Consider the following 25,831-nt stretch of genomic DNA (forward strand, 5'->3'; position numbering starts at 1 on the left):
TGAATTCTCTCCCCTGAAATGCACAGACACCCAGTGTTCACATAAAGTCACAAAGGGGTCAGATTTTCTGAAGCCCTGCACCCAGGGTCAAACATCCTTGACCTACACAAACAGTAACGTTGGCTGCAAGGGAACATGGACTGTCCAAAAGTGTCTCTTGCACCCTTAAAAGGGAAACTTCTCATTGCTTCACTGCAAATTCCTTCTTCTGTGAGGAGGCCACATTATAATTCTGCAGATATCCACAACAGTGGATATGATTTGCTAGTGTTAAAGGGACAGCTGCTGATTCAGTTCTGCCCACATACAGCACTGGGCTGGTTATTAACTTGGGTTCTCCTGTGGTTCGCTTGGTTCTGCCACAAGGACACATGTCTCAGGTCACTCAAGCTAGAAATGTCCCCTGGTTGGGGTCGAGCTTTCCCCCAGACAGCAGTTGTGTCCTTCCGGCTGGTCTCCTGCTTGGCCTTCTGTAAATGCCAGTCCCTGACGTCATGACCCCTGACATCCAGCCGTTGCCACAACTCCTTAAGAACGTCTTCCTTGAAAGCAACCCTGGGAGATTTGTAGCAAAATGGTCTACAAACACTGAACATAATCAAAACAACTCATGCCAAAAAAGGAAACTGGTCCCTCCCCTCATGTAACACCGTGCTGTATTTTTATTTGGTGGTCTGATATTCTGGGACCCATTCCCAATGAAGTATATCTGAAAAGTCCAACGTGTGTGTGCTCAGTCATGTGCGACTCTCTGTGACCCCATGGACTGTAGCCCACCAGGTTCCTCTTGTCCATGGTATTTTTCAGACAAGAATACTGGAGTGGGTTGCCATGCCCTCCTCCAGGGGATCTTCCCTACCCAGGGATGAAACCCAAGTCTCCCACATGTCTCCTGCATTGGCAGGTGGGTTCTTTACCACTGCACCGCCTGGAAAGCCCCCTGAAGAATCCAAGGGAGCCAGAAAAACAGGTGACTGGGGTGGCCTGGACAGAAAGAGGGAGACTTTTTCATTTGGATGTGAGGAGGCTAAGGAAGAGCATGTCTGAAATCTTACAAATCACGAAAAACTTAGATAACATGGGCATGGTATTCATAGCACAATCCGGATTGTGGGCTGGTGGGCTCCCTTTGAAATTTGAGGGCAAGAGTGCCGAACAAAAATAAAGAGGTTCCGCCAAATACTGCAACTTGTAAACTTAAGCCATTGTCTTAAGTGGAGCCTTGAAGGATTCCAGATCCATTGGTTGCTAGGATGTGTCCAATGTCAGCAAGATCAGACAGGCCCTAAATATTTGGGGAACTTTTTGGCAGCAAAACATTGGACTGTAAGCACTGTGAATCTGAAGTTTCCTCTATTCTCACAGTCGTCCATCTAGCAGAGAGTTCCTCTTCTCAAAGTGTTCCCATCCTTGCTGACTTTGGGAATATATGGTCCTGGTGAGAATGTCTCTTCTGTCCTTTATTTTGCACATGGATCATATTTCATTGAAATTCCTCCACCACACTCTGCTTGGAAGAGTTTTCATACTCATATTCTTAATACATGAGGATTTTTCACTACTGGTTTTTCAATGTGGTCCCATTTTGAGGATCTGCTTGTAAATTTGATTTCTCCCTCTGTAGTCCTTTAAACATCCCTGATTCTCAAAATAGGTATTTATTATTCTTACACATGTTATTTATCATATTCTCATACTTTATCCAGTGTTCCACTGAGGGTTCTTACTTGGTACCCTGTCATGGTACCATTTACTGTGTGATCCAGTCTTTCTCTTGGAAGTAATTATTTAAAGCTCCAGAATCCTGGGCTCCAACCACAGGCCAGCAGAAGGGGTGTTAGATGCCAGCAACTTCACCAGCTGGAGGGCCAGGGGTCCCATAAGAGCTCCAGGAACTTGGAGCTTCTGTATGTATCCTGTTTGTAATAGATTACACAGTATAAAACCACTGTCTTCCAGAGTAATCATTTTTATTGTTGGCTCTATGCTTTTTATTAATTTCATCTGCAAATTTCTGGTTTCTTGCTCTTCCTGCTTTCTTGGTTGTTTATCTCATCTTATGTTTCTGGCTTTATATGGAGCACATATGCCACATAATTCTGTAGCATCGTCTTGTATTTTGGATAAACAATCTGCATTTGGCTGTGATCACTTCTACACAGTGATATAAAATAGAGAAAAATGACTCCCCATTTTACTTATATCTGGAATTTCAAGTGAATATACAAAATTATTTTGCCATCTAATCCTGCTATGCTGCTAATCTTATCTTTGGAAAATTTCAAACCATTGGTGTGAGTGTGTGTAGCAGTTGTTCAAATAATGCTGAAGCCAAATTATAATGTTCCAGACACAAATATAGTATTTATGGAGCATTATAGCCCCTTAATTGGCTTATTGGCCTGAGTCCTCCAGGGAGCATCACAGATCTCTAGGGTGTCCTTGAATATGATGTATACTTAAGCCAATTCACAGCTGTGAAGCCCAGAACAACTGCTAAGCATGTGTCTGGGACAAAAATTACTTATCTGGATTTGATCAGAAGAGTCACGGGGAGTGATTTTATATATGTGTGTATATATTTCAGTTAGACTCATCTGATTTCTACTAAAAGCGATCACCAAGTTAAGAAGGATTTATGTATTTCTTCAACTAACATTTATCAAACACAAACATTTTAGAAAATGGGATATAACTGTGAACAGGTCAGAACACTGTATACAAACAGAGTTTACCTGCTAGAAAGAAGGACGGAATAAACAAGTTAATAAAAAGATTAGTTCTGATAGTGATGCAAGTTATGAAGGAAGAAACAAGCTGTTATGTTACAGGATGACTGAGGAGAAGGAATTTGGGGGTTTGTGAAGGCCTTTCTGAAGAGGTAATGTATGAACAGAGGGATGTCCCATGAGAAGGAACTAGATGTGGGAAGAGTGGCAGGCAGAAGGAGCAGCCACTGCAAAGGCGCTGAGCCAGGCCAGTTGAGTGTTTCTGAAACAGGAAAAAAAAACAACACTGCAAAGGAGCACTGTTTGAGGAGTCAACGGAGCTAGGTTTCAAGGTGCTTCAACTTTTCTGTCATGGATCCCATAGGCAGATGCAGTCTGCCTGTGGATCTCTTCTCAGAATCATGTTTTTCATCATGTAAAATACAGGCCTTCCCAAATGGTGCTAGTGGTAAAGAAACTGCCTGGCAATGCAGGAAACCTAAGAGACATGGGTTCATTCCCTGGGTCTGGATGATCTCCTGGAGGAGAGCCAGTATTCTCGCCTGGAGAATCCCCTGGACAGAGGAGCCTGGTGGGCTATAGTCCATAGGATCGCAGAGTCAGACCCGACTGAAGTGACTTAACACACACAAGATAAAATACATAGGAATGCAAAGAAAACCAATTACATTATAATGCTGCTGCTGCTGCTGCTAAGTTGCTTCAGTCATGTCCGACTCTGTGCGACCCCATAGACGGCAGCCCATCAGGCTCCCCCGTCCCTGGGATTCTCCAGGCAAGAACACTGTAGTGGGTTGCCATTTCCTTCTCCAGTGCATGAAAGTGAAAAGTGAAAGTGAAGTCGCTCAGTCGTGTCTGACTCCTAGCGACCCCATGGACTGCAGCCTACCAGGCTCCTCCATCCATGGGATTTTCCAGGCAAGAGTACTGGAGTGGGGTGCAATTGCCTTCTCTGTACATTATAATACAGCTATAAAACTACTGAAAAGACAAAGCTGTGACATAAAATATAGATGCTGCTTTAACACGTCTTATAGCAGATCTAATGACGATGAAGTATAATTTGTCAAGATATCTGCTACAGTTTTAGTGTGAGATATCTGTGGTTTCTGTAGGATACAGTCACAGGTACTGCTCATATCACTAAGATTTTCTGCATAACTGAATGAGATACTAAACTTCAGTTAGAGGCTGTGAAAATAAAGATGTGATTTTCACCCCCCATTGTAAAATCACAGATCCCATGAATCATATCCTTGGACCCCTTGGGATCTGTAGAGCCCAGGGTACAAACAGTGGGGCTACAACACACAGGCTTGGTGAGCCACAGTGAGGCATTAGACTAAGTGCAATGGGGAGTTTTAAGCAAGAGCAGTGATGTGATCTTGCTGCTTTTATAGAACCTGGATTCTAGGGTAACAGGACGAGAAGAGTGAAGTGACTATTACACGGTTCAAGTGAAAGATGAGGCTGGCTTGGTAAAGAGTAGTGGCCCTAGAGAGAGATGTGAATGTGCCAAGATGTGTTCCAGAACATCAGGATCTGCTGACAGATTGGGTAGAGGGAGCGGGGAAGGAGGAAAGGGAGAATAAGAATGAGGTGGAGGTTGTTTGCAGGAGCCTGTGGGTGTTGGCGTGGACTGGCATGGAACCACCTGGGAGAGGAACTGGAGTCAGTTTGTGGGAGAGTTGGGGGGGGTGGAGAACCCAGTGTTGCACTGTGGACCTGGGGAAGGGTGAGGTGTTTGTCACACAAACGGAGAGAGATTCAGTGCACAGTGGGATCCACGAGCCTGGAGCTCAGAAGAGAGTAGGGCTGAGAGATGACATATCCACTCCACAGCTGGACCTGATGTTTTGAACAAAAGTGGGACGTTTATACAACCAGCGAGGGGTGTTCCCCATCCCCTCAAAGCTGGGCCATCCTTACTCCTTGGAGGGAGACCCCCGTTTTCACTCCCCCAGAGAAGTGATAGAACTTAATGAAGTTCACACAGCATAAGGGGGAACCAAGAAGATACACCTGGAAGCAGGGTCCTGTCTCCTGCTTCCAATCCCATGTTTTATGGCTGCTCAGTGCTGCTTCTCCAACCTTACTCATTGGGAGAGCAGACAAAAATGAGGATCAAGGTTTCCTGTAGCACAGAAACAAGCTGAAGGGAAGATATGAAAGAACAGTAGGCTGGAGATTTCAAATACTGGCTCCTCTACTGTGTAACCTTGAACAAGTCATTTAACCTCACTGAGGCTTAATAACCCAATTCAAAATGGGAATAACACAACCATCTGGTATCATTAAATTCAGTAAAAATACCCAGCACATAATAGGCACTGGGCACCTATTTTTAATTGAACTCAAGTTGTATAATTTTTAAATGGACACTTGGTATTGTCTTTTTCTCATATATTTCAAAGTAGTTTTTTTTTTTCTAGAAAAAAAATAAGACAGTAACTGTGACTAAAACAGTACAAAGGACCTTGAATAATTTACTGGATTTCTCATGCTATTTCATGACCTATAGAAAAATGGATGATATTTCATGATTATTTACATCTTAGGGTAAAAAGATGATGACTTGAACAGAATCTACAAGATTTTTCACCTTGTAGCAACAAAACACTGTAGATATTTCTTGGCAACCGAAAAGGAGTGCTATATAAGGAATCCTTTTTTTTTTTTTTAATTTAAATTTATTTATTTTAATTGGAGGCTAATTACCTTACAATATTGTATTGGTTTTACCATATATCAACATAAATCCGCCACGGGTGTACATGTGTTCCCCATCCTGAACCCCCCTCCCACCTCCCTCCCCATACCATCCTTCTGGGTCATCCCAGTGCACCAGCCCCAAGCATCCTGTATCCTGCATCGAACCTGGACTGGCGATTCGTTTCTCATATGATATTATACATGTTTCAATGCCATTCTCCCAATCATCCCACCCTCTCTCTCCCACAGAGTCCAAAAGACTGTTCTATACATCCGTGTCTCTTTTGCTGTCTTGCATACAGGGTTATCGTTACCATCTTTCTATATAAGGAATTCTGTCTCCAAACTAGAAGGCTAAAAGTGGTGAACTTCAGGACTTGATGTTTACCAGCCAACAGAGTTTCTTCTCACTGACCAATTTGATTAGTTTAACATACTGTAGGGTCATTTCTGGTCAGGACCACTGGCATCTCAGATATTCATTCATTTTCATGAAGCATCTACTGTGTTCCAGTACTGTTCTTGGATCAAGGCATACAAGAATGAACAAAAATGAAGTCCTACCATCATGGAGCTCTCACTGAAGCAGGGAGCAAAAAATAAACAAGCAATCAGGTAAATAGATAAACAGCATCATTTCATAGAGTGTCATGCACTCTATAAAAAATATAGCCAGGTAATGCTCAGAGGTGCAAGGAGTATTTTTGAACTAAATGATGAGAAGGAGACAACCGTGCAAGAATATGGTCAGAGCCTGTTCCCCTCATGGGAACAGCCACGTATAAATTTGGAAATGAAGGGGGAGAGGTTATAGGAGACACACAGAGGAAGGGCAGAGTTTGGACTTTATTCTAAGCATTGGAGAATTTTAAGCAAAGGAGCAAGGTAGTCTGGTTTATGTATTTACAAGGTCACTCTGACTGCTGTTTTAGATTTGGACTAGAAGGTGACCAGAGTGGAAGCAGGAATGCAATTGCCTCCCAAATAAGAGTGACAGAGGCCTGGGGATGGCAGCAATGGAGATGGAGAGAGGAGCAGAGATTCCAGATGTGTGTTGAAGGAGTTCTGATGGGGCTTACAGAAGGACTAGATTTGCAGGGTATGACACAGAAAGGAAACAGGATTAAGCAACTGGGTGGTTGGTCGTGTCATTTCCTGATAGGGAGCCTTGCAGAAAAGAAAGGTGGTGTTCAGTTCAGTCACTCAGTCGTGTCCGACTCTTTGTGACCCCATGAACCACAGCACGCCAGGCCTCCCTGTCCACCACCAACTCCCGGAGTCCACCCAAACCCATGTCCATTGAGTCTGTAATGCCATCCAACCATCTCATCCTCTGTTGTCCCCTTATCCTCCTGCCCTCAATCTTTCCCAGCATCAGGGTCTTTTCAAATGAGTCAGCTCTTCACATCAGTTGTCCAAAGTACTGGAGTTTCAGCTTCAACATCAGTCCTTCCTATGAACACCCAGGACTGATCTCCTTTAGGATGGACTGGTTGGATCTCCTTGCAGTCCAAGGGACTCTCAAGAGTCTTCTCCAACACCACAGTTCAAAAGTGTCAATTCCTCAGCACTCAGCTTTCTTTATAGTCCAACTCTCACATCCATACATGACCACTGGAAAAACCACAGCCTTGACTAGACAGACCTTTGTTGGAAAAGTAATGTCTCTGCCTTTAATATGCTGTCTAGGTTGGTCATAACTTTCCTTCCAAGGAGCAAGCATCTTTTAATTTCATGGCTGCAGTCACCATCTGCAGTGATTTTGGAGCCCCCCAAAATAAAGTCAGCCACTGTTTCCACTGTTTCCCCATCTATTTGCCATGAAGTGATGGGACCAGATGCCATGATCTTCGTTTTCTGAATGTTGAGCTTTAAGCCAACTTTTTCATTCTCCTCTTTCACTTTCATCAAGAGGCTCTTCAGTTCTTCACTGTCTGCCATAAGGGTGGTATCATCTGCATATCTGAGGTTATTGATATTTCTCCCGGCAATCTTGATTCCAGCTTGTGCTTCTTCCAGCCCAGCATTTCTCATGATGTACTCTGCATATAAGTTAAATAAGCAGGGTGACAATATACAGCCTTGACGTACTCCTTTTCCTATTTGGAATCAGTCTGTTGTTCCATGTCCAGTTCTAACTGTTGCTTCCTGACCTGCATACAGGTTTCTCAAAAGGCAGGTCAAGTGGTCTGGTATTCCCATCTCTTGTAAAATTTTCCACAGTTTATTGTGATACACACAGTCAAAGGCTTTGGCATAGTCAATAAAGCAGAAATAGATGTTTTTCTGGAACTCTCTTGCTTTTTTGATGATCCAGAGGATGTTGGCAATTTGATCTCTGGTTCCTCTGCCTTTTCTAAAACCAGCTTAAACATCTGGAAGTTCGTGGTTCACGTATTGCTGAAGCCTGGCTTGGAGAATTTTGAGCATTACTTTACTAACGTGTGAGATGAGTGCAATTGTGCAGTAGTTTGAGCATTCTTTGACATTGTCTTCCTTTGGGATTGGAATGCAAACTGACCTTTTCCAGTCCTGTGGCCACTGCTGAGTTTTCCAAATTTGCTGGCATATTGAGTGCAGCACTTTCACAGCATCATCTTTTAGGATTTGAAATAGCTCAACTGGAATTCCATCACCTCCACTCGCTTTGTTCGTAGTGACGCTTCCTAATGCCCACCTGACTTCACATTCCAGGATGTCCGGCTCTAGGTGAATGTGAGTGATTATGCCTTCATGATTATCTGGGTCGTGAAGATCTTTTTTATACAGTTCTTCTGTGTATTCTTGCCACCTCTTCTTATATCTTCTGCTTCTGTTAGGTTCATACAATTTCTGTCCTTTACTGAGCCCAGCTTTGCATGAAATGTTCCGTTGGTATCTCCAATTTTCTTGAAGAGATCTCTAGTCTTTCCTATTTTATTGTTTTCCTCTATTTCTTTGCACCGATTGCTGAGGAAGGCTTTCTTATCTCTCCTTACTATTGTTTGGAACTCTGCATTCAAATGGGTATATCCTTCCTTTTCTCCTTTGCCTTTCACCTCTGTTCTTTTCACAGCTATTTGTAAGGCCTCCTCAGACAGCCATTTTGCTTTTTTACTTTTCTTTTCCTTGGGGATGGTCTTGCTCCCTGTCTCCTGTACAATGTCACAAACCTCTGTCCATAGTTCATCAAGCACTCTGTCTATCAGATCTAGTCCCTTAAATCTATTTCTCACTTCCAGAGTATACTCATAAGGGATTTGATTTAGGTCATACCTGAATGGTCTAGTGGTCTTCCCCACTTTCTTCAATTTAAGTCTGAATTTGCCAATAAGGAGTTCATGATCTGAGCCACAGTCAGCTCCCAGTCTTGTTTTTGCTGACTATATACAGCTTCTCCATTTTTGGCTGCAAAGAATATAATCAATCTGATTTCGGTGTTGACCATCTGGTGATGTCCATATGTATAGTCTTCTCTTGTGTTGTTGCAAGAGGGTGTTTGCTATGACCAGTGCGTTCCCTTGGCAAAACTCTATTAGCCTTTGCCCTGCTTCATTTCATACTCCAAGGCCAAATTTGCCTGTTACTCCAGGTGTTTCTTGACTTCCTACTTTTGCATTCCAGTCCCCTATAATGAAAAGGACATCTTTTTTGGGTATTAGTTCTAAAAGGTCTTGTAGGTCTTCATAGAACCGTTCAACTTCAGCTTTTTCAGCATTACTGGTCGGGGCATAGACTTGGATTACTGTGATATTGAATGGTTTGCCTTGGAAATGAACAGAGATCATTCTGTTGTTTTTGAGATTGCATCCAAGTACTGCATTTTGGACTCTTTTGTTGATGACATCCATGCTAAATCAAGTGTTCAGCTTTGGGGATTTCCCCAGTGGTCTAGGGAGTTTGAGTTGTCTATTAGTCATGTAAGTGGAGCTGTGGAGTGGCCTGCTGGATATACACATCTGGAGCTTTGGAGAGAGGCCAAGCCTGGAGATTTGCATTTAGAGTCATGAGCAAATCATCTGTGAAGTTTTCGTTTGAGGTATGTTGCTTGCAGCCGGGGTTGATGGACATTTGAAGCGAGCATCTCCTTAGCTTCCCCAGAGTCAGAATCTCCTTCTGAGCAGCTTCAACTGTCCTGGAAATTCACTGACAGACTGCAAAGTTCAGGGATTTAAAACACTGGTGGGAGTTTGTTTGGTTTTGTTTTCTGCTATGTTTCAAGTTAACTGAAATATGTGATTTTTGAGTTTCATCTTCAGTTCTAAATCACACAGAGGACCTGTCACATGTCTTCTGGTCTTTGCACTGCCCCTTTCCCATCGCAGCTCTCTGGGCAAGCCAGACAGCTCATGCAGGCTGTGTTGTGTTGGGCTTCAAGAAGCCTCATTCCAAGAAAGGCAAGCACTTGGTGAATAACTCTACCAAGTGTCAGATTAACAGGAGACACTCAGGCCAAGTGAGTAAACATTCTGAGATCAGGCCTTCTTTTTTCTGTTTTTCTACCCTATAAATTTGTTATGGTTCTATCGGTTATTATCCCTCCTATCAGTTTCTTTCATTCTCATGATGGTTTCTCATTAAGGAGATTTATGGGGAAGGTTGTAATCGATCGGAGCTATTAGCCACCAGAGTGTAATCTGGTTCCAGTACAAACTGACCTGCAAAATGTCCTGTCCACCTTGGGGATTAAAGCCGATTAACTCAGAGTCTGGGAGGCAGAATCTAATGTCCTGTAGCACTGCACCCCCTCACTCCTCCCCAGCAGTAAGGGATTTAACAAATTGCCACTGTAATTAGAACTGAACCCACAGTTAACCCACCTTGCAAATAACCACTAGTGCCTGGCTCAGCTTGGATATCCATTTACAGCCAGTGAATGACACTGTGTCCCTGGCAGTGCAATGCTGCTTCGATTCCCTCTGCTGTCTCGGGCCCTACACTGCTCATTACCGTGGAGGTTTCTGTTTTGTTTCATTTGGTTGGTTGGTTGGTTGACTTTTGTACCTATTTCCAAGAGTAGATTAATCTCATCATTTGGGAATAAGCCAATGATTGGAATGAGAGCCCCCCCCACACACACACACACAAAAAAAGCCAGCTCACTGCTAGGGCTTTCAACGGTAAAATCTCTCTGCTTTATGATTTTGATGGAATCAGAGAACAAAAGCCAGGAAGGTGCCCCTGGCTGCCCACATATCCCCTGGCAGCCATGTAGATGGGCCTGCCAAGGCAAAAGAGGCCATACAAATGAGCATTCTCCATCACTGACCTCCGGTCTTAAAAATACAACTAACCACCAAGTACAAGCTGAGGACTAAGATCAAACTAAAGACTCTTTAAGAATGATATTTTAGGGAATTTCCTGGCTGTCCAGTGGTTTCACTCCAAGCTTTCACTGCAAGAGCCCCAGGTGCAATCTGTGGTTGGGGAACGAAGATCCCACAAGCTGCACCGACACCCCTCAAAAAAAAGAAAAGACTATTTAGCTACAAAAACTGTCCACAAGCAGCAGGATAAATTAATTGGTATTTCACTCAGGGGAACCATGGAGAAGGAAATGGCAACCCACCCCAATATTCTTGCCTAGAAAATCCCATGGAAGAGGAGCCTGGTGGGCCACAGTCCACAAGGTCACAAAGAGTCAGACATGACTGAGCACACCAGGGGAACCATGATAAGTAAATATTCCTTCTTGCAGTAATAAAACCAGTTAAGGTGCAAACCTCTTCCTCTTCTCCCCTTTATCCACCCACCCTTCCTACACCCCAACCTTTTTTTTTTTTTTTTTTTTTTTTGAGAATGAAGATACAATGGGAGTACAATCTTTGGAGCTAGACTACATAGATCAAGACAAGGTCAAACTTCTATAACTTATGTAACTTCTGCATGCCTCAGTTTCCCTATTAATATAAAACACTAATGTTAATAATGGTACCTCTTTCAGAGGTTATTGAAGAGTGGATAAATTACTACATGTAGCATATATGATGGTGCTTGGCATATTGTAAGATCTGAGTTAACATGTAAACATAAGTTACTGTCATTCATTCAGCCTCTGAATGCTGAATGTGCTATAAAATGCCAGTGATTTAAAGGTAAGGACCACCTCAAGTCAGTGGGAAGACTGGACATACAAACAAACCTGCCGTTCTGCCTCTGTCTGCTCTTTACTGAATGTATGGGACACAAAGATGCTACTACAGAACAGGGATAATACTTTATGTTAAATAAGTATAACTGGTAAGAGAGAGGCAGAAGACATATAAAAAGCAAGAAACACAATGGAACAATAGTTGAGATCAATCTTTTGCCTATTATGAATTAAGCTAAAATGCATGATAATGTAGCTGAGATTAAACACCCAGAGTATTATTGTGTGGTAAAAGAATTAACAAAGAACAGAACAGCAGCCTAAGCAAATTTTATAAAGTTACCGTGATAACATCCTGGCCAGCCAACCATTCAGTTATGTGATGTACCAAGAAAACAGCAGGACTTACATATCCCAGCTAGCCGAAAGTCTGCAAAACACCTGTACATGTGCAGGTGTACACACACACACACACACACACACACACTCACTCATGCACACACCCAAATATCACTTGGTGCAGAAAGAAAACATAAATATGGAAAGCAAGGATCAGACCAGTGAGGCTGGTTTCGATCTCAACACTTGCTATCTATCGTTAGGTACATCGCTAAATTCTGTCCCCAGTGTTTGTATCTGTAAATTGGGGATAATGTTAGGAATCTGCCTCACAAAGTTATTGTGAAGACTCAATGAGCTATTGCACAAAAAACTCCAAATGTCTAGCACTGGCTTGCCCCAGCCTTGACTCAGTAATAGTTTATTTTATTGCTATAGTTTGCTGTGCTGTAAACACCTGACTCGCCTGACTTCCTCCTGTCTCTTGATCTCTCTCCCTCCACCCCCCCTTTCCTCTCTCTCTCTCTCTCTCTGGATGTTTTGTACATAACTGCACAGGTAATCCATGTTCATTTTAGAAAAACATGAATATACATACAAAAAGGAAAAAAGTTAAAGACCATTCTGATTCCACTACCAAGAACAGCAACTGTTTTGCTAGGATCCTTCTGGTCTTTGTCTATGCAAATTCACTACATCTGTGTAAGTATAAATGTTCACGTGCATGTAGATGTATCACTACATACATAGGGTCATACTGTAATTCTGTCTAGTAGCATTCTTTTCTTGTTCAGCAATATATCATGTCAGTAAATACAAAATACACGTTATCACTTGAGATTACTCTATAGAAGTCTGTTTTAAGAAAATTCCATATTGTATTTAGACAATCCCCTATTGCTGGAACTGGAGGCAAAATCACATTCTCTCTGTTACAAACTCTGTTTAAATATCCTGTATCAACTTTTTGGACACATTGGCAGAGGGTCTTACCATGGCACAAGGCGAATTTTTCCTCAACAACAGATATTGCTAGTGGTCTTATTCACAGGCCTGCATTTGTGAGAGAGAAATTGTACTTAGGATTCTGAAGAAGTCACAGATTTTAATGTAACAGTACCTATTTGAAGAACTTCATACTAGGCTTCCCTGGCGGTCTAGTGGTTAAGAAACTGACCACCAAAGAAGGGGTCATGGGTTCAATTCCTGGTTTGGGAAGATCCCACATGCCTCGAGCAACTAAGCCCGTGCACCACAACTACTGAGCCCGCGCGCTGCAACTCCTGACGCCTGCGTGCCTAGAGCCTGCGGTCCCCAACAAGAGAAGCCGCCACGATGAGAAGCCTGCGCACCACAACTAGAGATTAGCCCCCGCTTCCCGAAACTAGGGAAAGCCCGAGTGCAGCAGCCAAGACCCAGCAGAGCCAAGAATCAGTTAAGTAGTTAATTTTAAAAAAAGAACTTCATACCTAAATATGACCCAAACAACACAAAGAGTAAAGTGAGCAAAAAAAAAAAAAAAAATATATATATATATATAGTGTTAATGATATGCAGAATCCAGGCCCTTGTGGTCATAGACATAAAAAATGACCCGGAAATCTTTTAGGAATATAAAAGGTCAAAGAACAATTAGAAAATAGGAAACTGGGAATAAACAATAGTAATTTCTAGTTTGCCTCTGCAATTTACTGTGCATCAGGCAGAGTTCTGCAGTGATCCATAATCACCTCCTTGCATACCTGAGTCATTTCGGTGAGCAGTGTCACGGGCCACATAAAGTGCTGCTGCTGCTGCTGCTGCTGAGTCCCTTCAGTCGTGTCCCACTCTGTGTGACCCCATAGATGGCAGCCCACCAGGCTCCCCCGTCCCCGGGATTGTCCAGGCAAGAACACTGGAGTGGGTTGCCATTTCCTTCTCCAATGCATGAAAGTGAGAAGTGAAAGTGAAGCTGCTCAGTCGTGCCGACTCTTAGCGACCCCATGGACTGCAGCCTAGCAGGCTTTCTCCGTCCATGGGATTTTCCAGGCAAGAGGACTGGAGTGGGTTGCCATTGCCTTCTCCTACATAAAGTGCTAAGTTAGGTTTAATAAAACATGTTCAGAATTCCCAAGGAACAGAAACTGGGGAGGTGCCGGGGGGTCTTAGCCAATGAAGTAAGCTTGTCTGCGCACCTGTCGCAAATTTATTGAGAACCTACTACGTTCCAGCAAGTGGGGGCACAGAGCAAAACAGGCCAGCTTCCCAGATCTACTTCCTGGGAAAGTCTAAGCTACTGGGGGAGTCAGGTTGCTGCTAGGTCAGCACTAGTGTTTAAGAATCTGGATTTCTGAATGCCTTGCCACTTCGGTTTTTAAATATTTCACTGGCAGGACATCTGAACAAGAGTAGAGACCCTGATCCCCTCTCAGTATCACCCGGAGCAGTCATTCTCCCTTGCTGAGCCTCTGTAAAGTGGGGATAACAGTATCTCGTTGCTACTCTCCACTTCACAGAAATATTGCCAGTATTTAGATAAGGAAACATTAATTACTAAGAGCTCTTTGAATTTCTTTGAAGCTGCTGAGATGTCTGAGGTAGCACGACAACACGTAGTGAGGTTAATACTGTTTGCACCTGATCGTTTGGGTATTTGTGTTAAATTTTTATAACACTGTGTTTATATTCGCAGACAAGCCAACTCCCCATTATCTACGTTTTAATATTTATCCAGGTCCACTTTTGAACTGAGGTGACTTCTTTCAGCATCTCAGCCATTTTTAAAGTGGAATGTCAGGGACTTCCTTAGGCCCAGTGCCTAAGACTCTGCACTCCCAATGCAAGGGGCCAGGGTTTGACCCCTGCTCACCGGGCACAGCCAAATAAGTTTAATTAATTAATTTAAAAAGTGGGTTGTCACTGGAAAGGGGTAATTTAGGCATTTGGGGTCATTTACCATTTGCCTCAGGCAAACATTCAAGGAAAGTCTGCTCCTTCCTTGAACAGCAAACTGCCTTCTGTCCCTCTGAGCTTCCACCTCTTGGGCTCACTCTTGAGGCTTCTGCTGGCCTATACACAGCTCTTTCCTGGTTCCCTCGCCTTCTCTGCAGCTCCTGTGTCTTCTGGGTCTGCCCTTGAATATAGCCTTCCCTCTCTCCAGTCTCCCCTGTCTTTGTCCCTTCCCTCCTACCAATGGTTTTGAAGGAACCACTGTGCTGGCCCCTTGGGGTAACTTCTCAGCGGCCCACAGCACTGCTGGCCCCTGAGAAGAGGTGGAAGACAGTCAGCCAGCATCTCTCCCATCTCACCTGACTCATTCTCTGGACTCCTTGGCCTCCGTCATTGCTAGATGGGGTAGTGAGATGAGAAATTACTTGGGCATGTTTCCATGCTAATCTGAAGGAAAGCAACCTGGCCTCCTTACCAATATGCACTGACATCGATACATAAACATGACTTTTCCTAGATGGATTATGGAAAACATCTCAGCAGACATTCAGCAATTCCCCAAGTGGGAGGACAACCTTGTTCCTATCCTGCAGGAATGCTCATCTCTAGTCTTTCAACAAGCTGATGTTTTCCCCACCCTTTTTGGAATTGGTTCAGTCAAGATGGTAGCACAATTAAGAAGTCAGAAAGTGAAAGTGAAGTCACTCAGTCGTGTCTGACTCTTTGCGAAGCCCATGGACTGTAGCCTACCAGGCTCCTTCATCCATGGGATTTTCCAAGTAAGAGTACTGGAGCGGGTTGCCATTTCCTTCTCCAGGGGATCTTCCCAACCCAGGGATCGAACCCGGGTCTACCACATTGTACGCAGACTGTCTGAGCCACCAGGGAAGTCTAAGATATCAGAGACAGTCCTAAGTAGGAGATCCAGGCTCCTAAAATATACGGGAAGGGGCATTATGGAGTTGATGGAGTACAGGTGAGTCTCCTTCCCCAAGACCACCCTCAGTGACTGACTAGGACTCACAAGACCCAGAAAAGCTCTTATACTCACGGTTACAATGAACGACAACAGAGGGATACCAATTAAAATCAACAGAGGCAGAAGATGCCAGGGCAAAGTCCAGGAGGCACTAGGCACAAGCTCCCAGATGTCCCTTCCCAGCAATATCACACAGATGTCCCTAATTTTTATAGCAATAGTTTATAACAATGTGTGCAGGGCCCTATCAACCATGGATGCTCACCCGAACCTTGGTGTCCAGGGCGTTTATTAGGGTCAGTCACATAAGATATGCAACGCCCGCGTGAAAGACCTCAGCTACTCAGACTCCAGCCCCTGGAGCAAAAATAGGTGTTCAACGTAAATCACACCGTTGGCATAAACTATCTGCTTTCCCTGGCACCGTGTGGCCCAAGGCCTCAGGCATGCAAAAACACTCTTATCAGGCACATTATTACAAGGACTTAGAGCTCTTTTCTTAGGATCCAATCTTAAAAAAAAAGAAAAACAGGTCTTAGAAATGTGCAGGATTTGAGCAATGTGGGTGCAGCGTGGGCTAAGTTAACCCTTTCCTGCACACATTCCCAGAGTCAAGACCCAGGAAAGCTCTGGGACACTACAGCACCTCCTGCACCTCAGTTACCTTTCAAAGATAACATTCTCTCTGCCTTCCCCATAGGGTCATTGTGATTCCTAATAATAATAATCATTGAACTCTTTTCAAAACCAGCAGGACATCTACAGCAAGGATGCTTTTATTGTCATTACTATTATCATCATCACTACTATTGATGGGACAGGGCTGGGAACGAGCCCTTACTGCTTCCATGTAATCTCAGAACAGGTCAGAGGTGCCCTTTCCAGATGCTGAAGACAAATACAACCTCAGAGTAGCATGTCTCCACCCCTCCCTGGTGTTTAACCTTGTCGCTGCTTTTCTCTGTCTCCCTTCCCCTGGCAGTGGCTCAGAAACCCAGGTCCCCAGCACGAGAAGCGGACTCTGTTTGGAGACATGGTGTGCTTCCTGTTCATCACCCCGCTGGCCACCATCTCGGGCTGGCTCTGCCTGCGGGGCGCTGTGGACCACCTGCACTTTAGCAGTCGGCTCGAAGCCGTCGGACTGATTGCACTCACTGTTGCACTCTTCACTATTTACCTCTTTTGGACACTAGTAAGTATGGCCCGGAGCCCGGGGATTGCGGCCGGTGGGAGCTGGCAGCACCCGGCTGGCACGGCTTTCCTTCTTGTCTGTAGCTCATCTCACCTGCCTGGAAGCACAAGAGCATTAAGTGCTGGTGATAGTGATTCGGGGTGTGTGTGTGTGTGTGTGTGTGTGTGTACATGTATGTGCACTGCTGGGAAGAGCAGATGAAGCAAAGAAAAAGCCCCAGCTTCTGAGAGTTCATCAGTCAAAGGCATACACCCTGGGCATTCCTCCCCTCTCACAGCCAGGCATTCTTCTGTGAGCAGGCCTGGCATCTTCCTTCTCTTGTTCACGCTCCTCACTTTTGCCAGGCTTGTGGTGTATGATGTACGTGATGAATGACGTGCTTGGCCACTGTTGCTATTGCTGCCCCCACAGATCATGAATCCTCCTGCTGGTTATTTTCTCCTTTCGTCCTGACAAGGCCTAAAGTCTTTGTTGGACGAGGAGATGCACTTCGCCTGCTGATTATTCTGGGTTGGGACATTGATTCTGCTGCCCATAAAACCACTAATTCATCTAGCTGAGAAGCTACCACTAAAGAAAAACCATTTCCCAATAAGTGTTCCTGCTGGATAGAAGGACAAAAATTTTAACCCTCTCTGGTTTTTTATTGTTTTAATTAACCTCGTGATTGCTTGGGTACCAGTTGGCAGCACCCACAAAGAGGGGGCAGCATTTGCTCTCTCTTGACGCTTCCCTGTGAGACCTGCAGGGAAGAATGTCATAGTCCTCTAGATGGTTTTCAGAAACCGGGCCCCCCCGCTTCCCGGCATGTGCCTGCTCATCTCTAATCTGAGCACGCTCCGTTGTTATTCAATATGTATTTCCTGTCTAGGCTGTCCCATTCGATCTCTGCAGCACAGTGTCAGCATGTGAAGCTTACGGTGCTCACACCTGCTGCCTTACCCTGTATCCCAAGCCCTGTGCCACCAGCTACCATCCCTACCACGCTGACCACAACCCCCTGCTCACTGCCCTTTCCTCTTGTCCAGCTCTGTGCCTCCTCTCAGGTGAGAGTTTCAGGTGCTAAGTGGGGGATGCATTTCAGTCTCAGTAAAAGGGGCATGACTTGAGCCTGGGTACATAAGGAGTATTTCGGTGCTTGGAACTTTATGGGAGTCTTCTGGTTAAGGGAGGCATTCATTTTCCCAGCCTAATAAAGCCCTCAACCAAAACTTTAATTGTCTCCTCTAAACATCTACGCTTCTAAACTGTGTCTTGATTCACTGTGAATCAAGCAATCAGGCTGACTCAGAAGCTGCAAGGACAGTGTTGTGGGAAGAGGATTAGAAATAAGAAACTAAATTGTCTGTCCACTAGTGTCTAAGTCTCGCACCACCTTGGAAAAGTCATTTCCCCTCTCCAAGCCTCAATGTTCTCATCTGTAAAGTGGGGATGAGAGTCATACCCATCCTACCAGCTTCTCCTGGCCTTAGGGGATTGATGTGAAAGCGTATGTGGGAGAGCACTTTGGAAAACAATTAAGTGTAAGTTTTACCATGTTTGGAAGTTTGCTAGTCTCTCATTTTTCTTGTATAAGTTCCTAAGATGAAGGTTGAATGAAGATGTAGTCTTAAATGCTGGACATTCAAATTAAGTTAAGGCCTTTTTGAAAATCTCCTTTGTAAGCATACACTTACCTAACGGGAAGGGAAAAAAAAGGGGGAGGGAGTGGGCAAAAAGAAGGAAAGAGATTACCCAGAGAAAAATGGATGTTATCCTGTTTCATATCTCATCTCAGGTGAAAGGAAGGTTTGGGTGGGAAAGGTCCCTGGAGTGGCTCTTTCAGGAGACGGATGACATACTTCACTCCAGAAATGCTGCCAAGAGGCAGCGCTGCATGGTAAAAAAAAAAAAAAAGCACATGCCTTCAGAATCCAAAGGCTCTGTGTTTAAACCCAAGATTTAGCATCCGAATAGCTGTGTAACTTCAAACAGGGTCCCTAACCTCTCTGATCATCCCTCTCCTTATGCACAGACTTGAGGAAATGACTGCTGACCCCTGGGTCAACTGTTGTGAGGATGAGGTGGGATAACTTCGGGAACATCTATCGGGGCACTCAGCAGAGGCATGGGCTCTCTTCCCCCAGCTGCTGTGCTCCCCCATCTCACACTCTCCCTCCCTCCTCTATAAAACGAAGAGCAACTGGAGGGAAATACAGGCGTTTCTCCCCTTTCATGTGAAAAACTCACAGCGGCCACAGCTCAGCGATAGGTTACTGAATCTAGACTAACTCCTTCCCAGATAAATGCTGTACTGAGCGGGCCTGGCAAGAGCCTTAATTCAGAAGCTGACAGCACTTGGAAACTGCCCTGCAGCAGAAACCCATCGTAAACAAGCTGTCAAACTTAAGGAGAATATGCTGTGAAAATGTCTTAGATAAACAAACACGGTGTCAGTCCCAGCCCGGCTCTCCCCGGAGGAACCTTCCCAGAAGGGCCTCGCCGGCGCTGTCAGAGGGACCCGCACCCACGCTGCTCGCCCAAAGGTGCATTTGGAGCTCAGCGCCCCCACCGGGCCAGGCTTGACAGACTCAGGGAGTTCTGCCTTCTGGAATCCGCTGCTCTGACACACAGGTGTCTGGCACCCAGGAGGCCAAGACCTCGGTCACCTCCACCCTGACAGCTGGAGGGAAGAGGTGCCCCAGAAACATTACTGTGCATGCCACAAACCATTTGAAGTCTGTGGACAGACACAAGTAGGTGAGCACTGAGTCCACGTGAAGAGTTCAAAAAGTGTCCACAGAGGATCTGCATTAGCCCAGTGTAGCCGTGCCCACGTGCAGTGACCACCGCCCCCTCCCAGGAGGTCCCGCCATCTACTGAGTCTCGGTGGCAACTGATTAAATCACCAGACGAAAGGAATGAATGATCCAGCCTTTCTGGCTGACTCCCAGTCCCGTGGGTCAATCATTTAAATTCTCTTTACAGAGGGGAAAGCTTGAATAGAATGCTGTCCTGGCAAGGCTCCTGATGGGTTCAGACACACCCTGAGGGTGTCCAGCAAGAGCCGGTGTGGCTGACTCAGTCCCTCACCGCCGTCTTGTCTTCCACAGGACCATCACAGATCAGAGGTCAGGCCCCATTCTGGGAAGACAACTTCTACAGCCCTGGCCTCATCCAGATACTTCAGTCACACCATGAACTCCAAAGAGAAAGGGCAGAATCAAAATTCCTAATGAGATTTCCCAAATCATGCCATGACTTTACAGCAAACGTTCGGCCTTAGCCAGTCACCCCCACCTTGGGGAGCTATTGTTGTTTACTTTCTAAGTCGAGTCTGACTCTTTTGTGACCTCGTGGACTGTAGCCCACCAGCCTCTTCTGTCCATAGGATTTCCCAGGCAAGAATACTGGAGCAGGTTGCCATTTCCTTCTCCAGGGGATCTTCTCAACCCAGGGATCAAACCCACGTCTCCTGCATTGGCAGGCTAATTCTTTACCGCTGAGTCACGGGGGAAGCCTCTAGGGGAGAGGTGATGCTAATACGTGCCAGCCCTCTGTGTGCCATGCACATGACTGCAACTCTGTACAGACCTTGCCCGTGACCGGAGGTCAATAAATAGCCTTTGGATGAAAAAAATGAAGACACTTTAAGAAACCCATCCCATAAAGAGTAGTTTTTAGAATAGTGGCCCCGTACTCTTTCTTCCTCCTTTTTCTTTAAAACCTCAGAAATTTAATAAATATCTAAATGAAATTCCCAGTGTTACTACTGCCATAGCTTCTTTTTTCCTTTATTTTTTTACCCTCACTGCCTCTTTATTTCTCTAAATCAAACCTGTCTTATTCTTGTTCTGTTCCACTGAGGGGAGGGAGTGTCTTGGCACGCTTAGAGACCAGAGCCAGGACGATCCAGGGCAACTGCAGACCCATGATCCCTGCGCTCTGCACCTACCTTCATTATCTCTGACGCAGTGTCATCTTCATATGATGCTTTCTTATTGATTGAATTCGCCTGCAGACCGTGGTGGTGAACAGCAATTAAGATAGAAGAATGCGTAGTAAGGTCTCATTTGTTTGTCTGAACAAGTGGGTCTTATTTTTGTACTTCCCAGCCAAGGAGCTGAGAGGCCTGCTAAGGCATGGACTCCCTAGTTCCTTGAAGCAGTGCTTCTCAGGCTTGAATGTACATGCGAATCACCTGGGGATCTTGTTAAAATGCAGGCTCTGATTCCCCATGTCTGGGTGGAGCCCACAACTGTTATATTCTAACAAGCTCCCAGGTGGTGCATCCTTTATGGCCACACTGAGAGCAAGGCTTTAGAGGAAATAGCCCAATCTCTCTTTTTCTTTTTTTCCCCCACCTTCCTGTATCTAAGAAGGAGTGTTGCAAAATTATCTTCTTTTCAGATTTAACCTGCCAGAAATAACAGGCCAAGAACACTAACATGTGGAAATGGCAGCGTGCTTTTTATGCATTATCTCTGATATCATTATTCACATTTTACAAACGAGGTATCCCACTGCCTGCCCCCTACTGCGCGCAGCTGCCGCTGTGCCCGGACTTACTGAGCATGCGCAGTTCATTACCATCCCGACGGAGGGGCTAGATTTCAAATCCAGCTTTCCTGTAATATTTCCAGATTCCAGATTTCTTGTACTGCCCCAGCTCTTCTTTAGTGCTTGTCTGTTCCCTACCCCTTCCCTGCCCTTTGCCCTGATCAGCACGTTTTCCAGCCTGCCTCTTAAATTCATGAGTAGCACCAGGCAGCGGCAGGACGGAACAGATATAAGAGAATCAAGCTTTAAAAACAGAAAAAGAAAAAAAAAAAAAAACCTCTGATCCACTCTGGCATGTTCAGAGCTTTTTGGAGAAAAGCACATCTGTGTGAGTTTAAAAGCTTATATTTTCATACTGAAATCTCTCTGGCATTCTGTCTGTGGTATCTGCTTTCTACCCTAAGAAATTTGAGTGAGTGGCCTTGGATTTCATGATCCTTCCATGAAGACAGGCCCTTTCTGATCAAGAGTCTGCATGATCTTCCAGAAACACTGAGCTAAACCATAGGGTCAGTCCACTTTGGCCAACAGGGACCCTGAACTAGGATCACCATGACTCACCTAGCCCAGGTGGTTAAACAGGTGTCCCTTGAATAATTTGTCATCCTGAGGTCATGGGCACCTTCTTCCCGAGCACTTACCTAGACATCTGCTGCTGCTGCTGCTGCTGCTAAGTCGCTTCAGTCGTGTCCGACTCTGTGCGACCCCATGGACTGCAGCCTACCAGGCTCCTCCATCCATGGGATTTTCCAGGCAAGAGTACTGGAGTGGGTTGCCATTGCCTTCTCCTACCTAGACATCTAGCTATACTCAAACTAAAAGGTAGTTTATACATCTTCAGAAGAATCGATTCTTTGAATTTCCTGGGAAAATTGATAAAACGCTTTTCTCCAGTCTTCTCCAAAGCAAGCCACAGAAGCTAGCAAGCATCTCATTCGAGTATATTTACACAAGCAGCAAGCACTTTGTGGGTATAGTTATGTCACAGCTGATGATGAGTCTACTGCTCGTGCCGTCGTGTATTGTGTAAGAGAGGCCTAAGTCTAAGAGCAGTGTTGCAATTAGAAGGTACAGGATATTTATTCACTCATCCATTCACTCGGTGAACTTAACTGAGCAACTTCCTAAGCACCAGGCACTGTGACCAGTGCAGAGCATGCGAAGATGAATACAACAAAAGCCCCTGCCCTCAACAAGATGCTTCTAGTGCAGCGAGAGGGAGAAACAAGGGCAATGGTGTACAGGGCACTGATGCCATGCTGAGGCGCTGGCTCAGGAAGAACTCATCAGGGGAGCTGGTGCCCATGCTGAAGCTTCTGCACTGGAAGCCATGGAGCTGGGGGCAGTGGGGATCATTCACAGGGGCTGCCAAGTACAGTGGTGCAGGTTGTCCATATCTCAGTACGAAGGGTGCCCTTCTTGTCATACTGTGAATGGGGTCCTTTGAGTTGTGCAACATCCAACCTACAGAAGGGTGTGCGAAGCCCTCGCATCCCTCTCATTTAACAGAGAGAAACTCGATGACCAAAAGAGCATGCTGCCTAGTCCCACAGCTGCGTGAAGACTGGCGCTGAACCCGCTCTGCTCACAACCCCCAACCAGCTTTCTTCTCCTGTGGGGTCCAAACCACTACTCTGAAAATAAGTCCAGGCTCAGGAGGAACATCATTTCCTATTATTACTATGATTTGGCCCAGGATGAAGAGGCACGAGGGGAGCCCTGCCCCTGTGTTCAGGGCACGAGTGCTGTTTGGTTGAACCTCAGACTCAGCACGCATCTACCTGCTAGAGCAGTTTTGCCCCAGGCTCTTGCCCAGCTGTACTGATGTTTGGAACTGTTTTAAATGGCACATAGGTTGTTTGAATTGATAAGCAGCTTCCGTTACCTGAAGCCTTCTCTTGTTTTTCCTCTCCCAACCCCAGGTGTCATTTAGGTACCACTGTCGATTGTACAACGAATGGCGTCGGACCAATCAGAGGGTGATTCTCCTCATTCCAAAGTCTGTCAACATCCCTTCCAACCAGCAGTCCCTGCTGGGCCTCCACTCTGCCAAGAGGAACTCAAAGGAGACAATTGTTTGATGTTTGTGTGTTTGGTTGGTTGGTTGATTTGTTGTTTGGGGTTTGGAAGTTTCTGCACTGGGGCCATACACTGAGCCACTCCCAAACCCTTCCTCAAGCCTGTGGGTCGAAGAACATCCAGAGCCATGTAATCACATCGCCCTGACCAACGGACTCCGCCCGAAGAAAGAGAATGAATGCTCTTTGACTTCAAATCATGGATGCTGCAATCATATGATATTTGCTAAGCTGCCAAACATGTTTATTTAGCAGATATGGAATTTTCTGAACACCTCTTTCACATGTGAGGAAGGTTGTCCTGCTAAGGATGCAATTAAATTCTTCCTTTTTTATTACTATTTCAAATATAAATATATATATATATATATATTAAACTTAGATGATAATCAAAATTGAAAAGCCAACGTTAAAACTGGTTTCCTGGTTTGGATGGGTTTTGTTTGGGTTGATTGGTTTGTTTCCCAGTTTTTACTATAGATTCTTTGGGGTAATTTGATAGCTTGAGTGGTCTTTTCCATCTCTTCCAAGTCCCTTACTCAAGGGGACAGCATAACTGCAGGACAAGTCATATTTGAAGGATGTTTTGTACTAAAATCCATTTAATTATTCAGTTTTTAAAGAAAAAAAAAAAGGCGTGACAACTCTCCCCACAGTGAACTATTTAAACTTCATTAAGGAGAAAAACAATTTATGGTGAGAAGCACGCTCCTTTCAACTTGTTTGGTACTGACAGCTGATAGAAGCTATTTTCTAATAATAAATACCCAGTGTGTGAAAGACAAACCCCACTGATGGCTATACTATTTTTTTTAAATCATAAAACCTGTGAGGCTTCCCAAAGTAGATATGAAAAAGGAAAGATAAAAAGAAGGGAAAGCAAAAAGGTTGGTGTTCTTACTCCCATTTCACTTAGTGCAGGTCTGAATTCTGCATTCGCAATGAATTGGAGGATCATTAGACATTTCTAGGAACTCTGGACCTGTTTTGCATTTCAATTAGCACTCCCATTGCTCTGCTGAATTTCTAGCTTGACAGGTAGATATAGCAAAAAAAAAAAAAAAGCCTGTCCGAGCAGTCTTAAGACCCCTTTGTCTGATTTCCGAAAAAGAGCCCCGTGCATTGCCTTCCCCCACCCATGAGCCGATTCTGTCACAGGCTGAAATAGGCTTTCTCTAAGGACTCCCTCTCAATGTAAAAGGTCTAGACTTTCCCTGCATTTGGGTGTCCACTGAAGCCAGGGAGCAGACGTGCGTCTGGGGAAAGGCACTTGCTCACGGTGGCACTCAGGCTCCCATCCGCCCACTCACCCACGTGCCCTGAAGAGAAGGTGGAGCCCAACCTTGGGGGAAGGCTTAAAATATGGATTTCTAGAACATGACCCACATTGTGACTATCACTTCAGCGTCTGCCTTGTGCTCCTCCAGGAAGTGCAAAAGAACTGGCAGTGAGGAGGGTAACAATTTTGTCTGCAGACTGATCAAGCCATGCAGGTGTCGCCTTTGTCTGCCAAGCCCTCCGTTCACAGACCGCTCCCTGTGCTGTCTGGGGAGGGAAACAGCTGTACTGCTTTCCGCTGCAAAACTCAGATGTGCTTTATGGCTTGTGATAATAGATTTCCTCCCCACCACGCTTCACTTCGACACTTCAATTCCAGTAATATACGTCTCAGCCCTTCTGTTTACTCGGCCCTGCTCACCCCCTTGGGCTGTCATGAGCTGCTCCGCCATCAGCCGTTTCTTAATTGACCTTTTTAAAATGCTGGACACCACTGGCTGCACGCAGCTGTCACACATTAAATTTCCAGAGCCAAGAGGCCAACTTGGTAGCTTGCAAACTGCCTCCCTGTACCATCGTTGATAAACGACGTCCACCCAGCCTGGGTCCCCGAGCTGTGGGACGAACCAGTGACACCTCTCAACAGAGTGGCACAAACACTCCTGAGAGGAACTTGTCCTTTCTGTGTTTTCCATGAATTAAGGGAGAAGCAGCAGATTCCTGGGATTATTTCCTGTTGAGGTTGACTGCAGAAAATTCCTGCTGTTTTGGTTCAGGAGATACAATGAAGCCAAATAGCAAAGGCAGGCAGGTTCCAGCATCTTGCTGGGGCTTCTGGACCCGGGAAGGTTGGCAAGGTGGTACTGTGCCTGAGCCACGCCCCTTCCCTATATAGGCATCTCCACCCGGGAAATTAAATAGAGTTCATGCGTCGGGAGTGGGCTGCACGTGGGGTGGTGGCCAGGACACCTTACCAGCTGAGAGAAG

The 25,831-nt window shown here is 45.1% G+C and overlaps 1 protein-coding gene across 2 annotated transcripts in view; it reads left to right on the forward strand.

Annotated features, from left to right (window-relative positions):
• The window catches only part of MARCHF3 (membrane associated ring-CH-type finger 3), a 156,532-nt gene extending 132,180 nt beyond the window's left edge, over window positions 1-24,352 (forward strand). For both annotated transcript variants that reach the window (XM_061422920.1, XM_061422919.1), the window contains 2 exons: window positions 16,740-16,949; window positions 23,411-24,352. In XM_061422920.1, the coding sequence (XP_061278904.1) occupies window positions 16,740-16,949; window positions 23,411-23,569 (369 nt within the window). In that variant the 3' untranslated portion in view covers window positions 23,570-24,352. The remainder of the gene's footprint in view (window positions 1-16,739; window positions 16,950-23,410) is intronic.
• The last annotated feature ends 1,479 nt before the right edge of the window (window positions 24,353-25,831 follow it).

This window comes from Bos javanicus, chromosome 7 (assembly GCF_032452875.1).
Source record: "Bos javanicus breed banteng chromosome 7, ARS-OSU_banteng_1.0, whole genome shotgun sequence".
Taxonomy (NCBI): Eukaryota; Metazoa; Chordata; class Mammalia; order Artiodactyla; family Bovidae; genus Bos; species Bos javanicus.